A 6,964-nucleotide genomic window follows, 5' to 3' on the forward strand; every position below is an offset into this window, starting at 1 on the left:
AAGGCAGACACTCACCTTCGGTGCCATTGGGAGTCATGGAATTACTATTTATATGAGAGTTATCGAGTTTGGGGCCACTGGGGGATTCACTACTACCACTCAGACGGCTATGCGGGCTGGTTAGATCCTGCATTTCCATAGACCTAGAGACAAGAAGCCTTCCGTTTGACAGATGTACCAAATTCATAACGCCGCTATTTAATGCGCTAACGACTTGACGCCTCTGGAACACATTCGCACAAAAGTCCCATTGTATCTCTTTTCTTAGACTCAAAATAGTTCATCTTACATTTTACCTCCAGTCACCCTTTCATAACATGTGGTAATGAAAGGTGTCAGCCACTTGCCTTACCTATCCAGCCAAACATTCACAGGGAGCTTTTAAAATCTTTTTTTTTCTCTTATAGGGCTCATCAAGGCACAGATCAAAAGAGACAATTACATCTAATCTAATATTTTTTTTAAACTGTAGTCATGCTTCTTTTACATTATAAAAGGCATCGTTTTTCTAAAAGAAAAAATGTGTAAACAAGTAGGAAAAAAACCACCCTTCTATGGAATCTGTTTGATCTAATAAATTAGCACTAAGTACTCCCTTATAATTTACCAACCAATTGTAATTTAATGGGTCCCCAAACCAAATAAAACACTCGGAGCCTATAGTCTAATGACAGAGAATGAGATAGTTCTGCTGAATGTGTTTACTCTGGCAAACTGCTTAATTGTCCCTCTGTTTCCCTTGAAACAAATGCAGCATTAAAACATTATGATGTCGGCTCTCCTGTTTGCTTTGTGGATTACATACAGCGTGCCCAATTGAAAAGGGATAAGGCCCACGTACAGGGAGTCCTGTGAGCATTAGCACTTGGAATACCTCAACTGTCACTCAGGGAAAGAACAATTCTACTTCAGTGCTCCAAGCGTGCATTTTTACCCTATAAAAACAGTCCCACCTCCCCTGAAAGTCCTTAGACCCAGCAGTTACTTACTCTATAAAAGGTACAAAAGCCACTACTCATGTGCACAAGTGTACAACTATCCATGTGTATTTAACATCTCAGTAAAGAAGAGAGGATTTATTTAAAGTGACTAAAAACATCCCTAGATACCATCTTGTTTTTAAAGCTTTTGAGAATCGAAGACCCATTTACTTTATTTTAAACATATGTGTATTTTTAAGGCGGGGTGGGGGGGCATGTTTAATATCCTATCTATGAAGCTAAGACTAAAAGTTAGTCATTTTAATTTGGAGGTTGCACTTAAACTGATTTTAAATGGCTTAAGATGAACCATTTTTCTTCTACGATGAGTTTTTATTTCCCCCAGTCATCTGAATTCAAACTAGAAATGACTTAAAAATCTAATTTCTCTTTTCTAAATTCCCTTTACATTCACAGTTTTCCTAACTCCAGAAACCATAGCCCATAATCATTTTCAAACCCAGGCTCCTATTCCCTTTCTACATACTCAAAATGTTTTACACAAACACACACACACACACACACACACACACACAGTGCTAAGTAATTTCCAACAGAGGCCGTTGCTATTAATAGCAATAATTAAGAAATACTAGACAAAAATAGATATGGGTCACAGAGAGGTAATCTCCCAAAATGTCAAATATCAACAATATCCTTACCTGCAACTTGAGGAAACAGCAACATCTGAACTGGTTTGAGGTGTTTGCACCTGTGATCAGGGGTAAAAAATTAGAAGCTGTTGTTAACTCTGCTTCGGTGTCAGCTCTTAATTACACAGAGCACATGGCTGAGAACCACAATGCTCCCTTTTAACCAAAAGAGAAAAAGGAGGATACTGCAGCCGTGAAAGGCATATTGTCTTTAAGTTGAGGTCTCTACTGTTGTTTCCTCCTGCAGGTCTACCCTCCTCCTCCCCTGGTCAGGGGGGACGGCGGCCAAATGACTGGATAGTGATTCATCACTGGCCTATGACAGCTGCAAACGGATTACCCCTCCCCCAATCAACATGCAAAGCAGCCTTGCCCAGGCAGCTTGGAAAAGGTGCTTGGAGAAAAAAAAATCGCTAGTAGCAAAATGAGTGTGTTTCACAGCAGTGGCCCAGGCCCCACGGTCCTCCAGCATCCTTGGATCTTTCATCTGCTGCTCTCACCAGCTGAAGCAGAGCTCCCGCCCACCCCTCTGACTCCCGACAGTTTCTTATCCTTATCACCCGTTTTCTGCTATATTGACTGCTTGTCATTTCACATTCACTGAAAGGGCTTTTGGGCAACTTCCAGGCCCCGCTGGGCTCATTACAAAAGGCAGAGGCACGTTTTCATACCCCAAGCCCCATCCCGGAGCGCTATGCTCCTGTACCCACGCAGATTTACAAGGCAGCCACGCGTACTCCTCGAGGCCTGATCAAGTAGGGAGAGCTGTTCGCTTTGATCTGATTTTCCATCTTTTAAACCGAGAGAGAATGGATAAGACAGTCATCAATCCGTGTCCCAGGTAGCCAGCCTGTCGCTGTCTGTTGTCTCCAGAAGAATCTGGATTTCGGGACTTTATCGGACAACAACTAACCTTACAGGCAGGGCAGCCTTTGCTAATCTCTGCCCACCCTCCAGAGGCAGCGCCAACGCCAATGGCCAGCAGGTGAGCAGCTCAGGCGAAGGTGGGCTGCTGGCTCCCACGCTCAGGCTGATGCCTCAGCTGTAAAGAGCATTCTGTTCTGCAGGGCGTTCAAAATGATTCCGAATTCCAAACCTTTGATGTGCATTTTCATTCAACCTGAACTGACATTCATTAGGGTCACAGGACCAAGTTGAGAACTGGAGCACCTCACAATGGCATTGAAGTTATCCGGCCAAGTATCTACGACTGAGTCCTGTTCTTTTTAAATTATGATTTATGAAATTAAGAAATACTACCTTTCTGGCCAGCATGAAGCATCGTTAAAGTCTCCATGTCTTGGTGAATGTTACGTGTGATTTCTGGGTATGCTTTTCTAGAGTTCGTGCAGGATGAAAAATAATTTTTAAGAGATGCCTGAGCATTATATGAAAATTTAATGTGAATGCTTGTGGATATGTCATTCTGTGATAACAGGCTTCTGCAATTTTTGTTAAAATTAACGTTCTACACAAGGTTGAATGTTTCCCCTTAGGAACTGCAGCAATATACCTAAATACACCTGGAATAAATTATAGGCGAGAACTAACTCAGTTTTAAGAACTCTCTTGGCTTAATTATGTGAAAGAGTATGTAAAACATACTTTCTGTTTAATGTTAAAAGTGTTAAAATACATTGCTATTTTAACATTAGCTAGATTGTATAAGCTTAGAAATGTAACGTTGGTTCCATTATATACTTCGAAAGTTTGATTATATTTATATTTGAGGTTTAACCTGTCATATTTAAATTTCAAAGTCAAACTGTTCATTGAATTGGAGTTCAAAATAAGAATTATTCTAACACGTTTTCTCACTAAAAAAATGTATTTTCACAACAACATCTTTCCTTTCTGCTGACTCGACTCAGTCTCTACTGTACTTTTTATACACTACAATTTTTGAAAGTCCACATTCACGATCTTCATTTCATTAAGTAGACTTCAGATATATTCTTTTGTGTCTCAAGGATTATTTAAACCATGTGTTGTGTGTTACTGTATTTAAAAATGACTCTTTAATCAAAATAACTTTAAAACAACTAATCCTCACTTAGGCTGGTCAGCTGAATCCACATCGCGGTCCAGGAAAAATAAATCTACTCTCAAGAATGCGAATGCAGACAACAATTAGACACAGATGTGAACAAAATTAGTTACAGTTTACAAAATGCTACACTTCACATGCTTTTAGTTTTTTATGTGTAGTACAAGATTGCAGTGTAGTAAGGAAACATACTCTCATAATGACTTATCTAAAAAGAACACCTATTTCTGATTGGTGTTGATTTTCTCTTATATATGACAAGATCTCTGGACATTTCTGTATTTTCAAGGTCTAAAACCCTAATGTGTTTCAAAAATAATTAGGCGCGTTTCCATTCAAAAGAGAAAAAATTATTTCATGGTTTTCAGAAAAAATGCTGTTAGACATCTGTAAGCTTACATTTTCTGCTTCCCATCCATAAACGTAATGTTTCTTGTCTTCTCCTAATCTGGTATTTTTAATTCAAATGCTCCTATGAGTGCAACAATATTTCCCTTAACATTATAAATGGTCATCTTGTATTACAATGAAGTCATTTCACTTTAATGCTTTTTAAAACTCTTCCTATAGAATGAATGCTCAGAGTAGCATACAGCTACTGAAAACACAAAGAGAAAAAAGATAGCAGAACTTCTTAGGATTTATATTCAAGAATCCCAAACTAGTAACTCTGACTTCTGATTAGTTAATGAGGTCTTTTAAGTTTGCCTTTTTTCTAATTAAATTTATAATTCTTCACAGATGTAACTTTTGTTGATGTTCAATTTGTCTCTCTCATTTTGTTAAACCTCACATAGTACTTCGCCAATCCATTGAATAGCCACATTAAATCTGTTAATACCATGCTCTTCAACCCCAGAAATTATTTCCAGAAGGCAAACTTGCTTTGAGGGATCATCAAACAAGACTTAAGGTACACATTTTATCACATTTTCCCTACCACAGAGCTCAGGATGCAGAGCAAAATTCATGACTTTTGCACTGTTTATTATACTTTGCTAAATTACAAATCAAAAGCATCTGACAGAAGATCATGTATGAAGCCAAAAAGTTAATAATGTTCTGTGAAAAGTAAACTGTAAATGGAAAGGGATTCTAAATCTCAGCAGCACAGAGCAAATAAAATGTAGGTACTTGTCTAAAATTATGGGTTTTCCACAGGCTTTTCTGCTTGCTAGAAGCAATTTTTACAAAACGACTATAATTTTAAACTTACTTTCTTCAAACCAAAAAGAAATTTTCAAAGTGAAAGTACTGAACTTATCTAAATAAATAGAGTTGGCAGGCAAGCTAGTTTTGCCCAACCACAGATCAACCTGAGTACTCCCAAATTTGAAAGACAATGGCAATTTTCTAATCAGAATGCATTTTATAGTGAAAAAAATGTGCCTTGGGCACAAATCTGTTTTTTAATCAGAATGTATTCTTGCTAAAACTCTCTTCAATCAATTTTTCTACCTATGGTGTCAATGCTCTGGTTAAAACCTAAACCTAAAACTGAAATAAACTTCTGCCAAGAAATGGATGGATGCCTTTGAAATGTTAACACTTATTTCCTTCTTTATCAAAGACTCCATGAAATAACTGCTTTCATACTATCACTGATTTTTAATGTAATATACTGTATTACTTTTTGAAGTATCTCATTTAAAGAAAATGACAAAAGGGAGTCCCCTTGGACACAAAAACAAGTATTTAAGTGGCACTGGTTCTACCTATAGTTTTCAAGGACTGTTTTCAAAATAGCATGTATTGTAAATGTCGAATACTTTTGATATCTGATTAAATGGAAGAAGTGGTTTTATTCCCGCTCTAAGCGTTTTCCTCATTTCAAAGAACTCCTATAAAATACATTTTTGCATCCCAATGGAAATTTTCTTTTGAGAAAATCATTTATCATGTCTAGGAAACCCAGAGAGCAGCTGACTTGCCTTTGGCACTCTCAAACTGAACAGTGGCTCAATTAGGCTTCTCTGTCTGTCACCGCAGAGAATTTTCAGGATTGAAAAGCCATGGCTGCCTGTTCACCCACTGAACACTTTGGGCCTTAGGAGAACTCATGCAGCGAGAAAGTCAAATATTTGATAATGCAAAAAAAAAAAAGCATGACTATTCATGTGTGCACGTCCTCAAATCCAAAGGGTGGGCGAAAACACTCATACAAGCCTAAAATAAAACCTACTCTGAAAGACACATTTAATAACAATAATAATAATAATAATAAAAAACTCAAATCTATAAAACTACACTATGTGCTTAACTACCGACTTTTTGGACCCCTTGTCATTTTAAGAAATGAAACATACAAAACGGTTGTCTAAAGGCAAGGACAGCTCTGAATTTATCGAATTCTTCCAAATGCTCTGCTTAAATGTGTTCAAAAACTCCTCCCAAGATACATACACCCACAAGTAATGGGCAATTCATATACTGATTCTGAACGACAAATATTTTAAATGATAATTCAAAAATTTAAGTCTGGTTAAATTTCAAGGTCCATACAAGTCATATAAAATGTCAATAAGTGAAAATATTATTAATTTGGCAGATGTTTATAATTTCACTTTTGAAGATGAGCCTGTTTAATATAATGTTTGGAAATTTTGTTTATTGAAGCAAAAGGATTTCCTCCCTTTAAAAGCGGTGCCTATTTTTGTTGTCCTTTCAAAATGTTAATTTCTTCCTCATTTCCTCAGGTTAATCTGAAGTGTGTAGGAGAAGTTATCTGTGTGTTGCAATGGATGGATAGATAGATAGATAGATAGATAGATACTGACATAGGTATATTGCTTTATTCAATATCACACGATCATAGTTGAGGTTTGTGCAGCAATTCAGAAAAGAGATATGAAGTAATCTCCCCGCGGGAGATTCTATTTATTGATATAGATCACAACAAAAGTAATTGTGGACAATTAATTTGTAATTATCAGTCACTGGTTCTAATCGCTCGGATAATTTGGGGGCTGAGAATTAGGCGTGGGTGATGGAACCCTGCGGTTCATCAAGTCCTAGGTACAAAGTGTCACCATCTTCCCTATGCCCTCCTGTTTTCATGGTAAAAGGAACCAAAACAAGACCCAATGCGCTCCTGGTATCTCGAGCTCTGCCCACCGGACAGCTGCTGTCCGCCCCTCCAATTTCTCCAACAGCCCGGCTCGTACTTACAGCGCTTACATCGGCGGCATCCGCCCGTTCGCTGCGCTCCTCCGCCTCTCCCGGCTCAGCACCCCTCCGCTCCGGCCATCCTTTCGCTCCGGGACGGGGGCGCGGGAGGGTCTAGC

The 6,964-nt window shown here is 38.2% G+C and overlaps 1 protein-coding gene across 13 annotated transcripts in view; it reads right to left on the minus strand.

Moving 5' to 3' along the window:
- Positions 1-6,964, minus strand: part of EYA1 (EYA transcriptional coactivator and phosphatase 1) — a 288,535-nt gene that overhangs the window by 145,831 nt on the left and 135,740 nt on the right. For 6 of the 13 annotated variants that reach the window (XM_014539832.1, XM_014539831.1, XM_005866369.2 and 3 more), the window contains exons 2-3: positions 1,643-1,692; positions 16-143 (exon numbers count right to left, since the gene is read on the minus strand). In XM_014539832.1, the coding sequence (XP_014395318.1) occupies positions 16-143; positions 1,643-1,692 (178 nt within the window). Of the gene's footprint in view, positions 1-15; positions 144-1,642; positions 2,019-2,343; positions 3,186-6,848; positions 6,959-6,964 lie in introns of those variants that run through there. The other 7 variants (XM_014539839.1, XM_014539838.1, XM_014539835.1 and 4 more) reach the window with 5 other exon arrangements.

The sequence above is a fragment of the Myotis brandtii genome, unplaced genomic scaffold (genome assembly GCF_000412655.1).
Source record: "Myotis brandtii unplaced genomic scaffold, ASM41265v1 scaffold23, whole genome shotgun sequence".
NCBI lineage: Eukaryota > Metazoa > Chordata > Mammalia > Chiroptera > Vespertilionidae > Myotis > Myotis brandtii.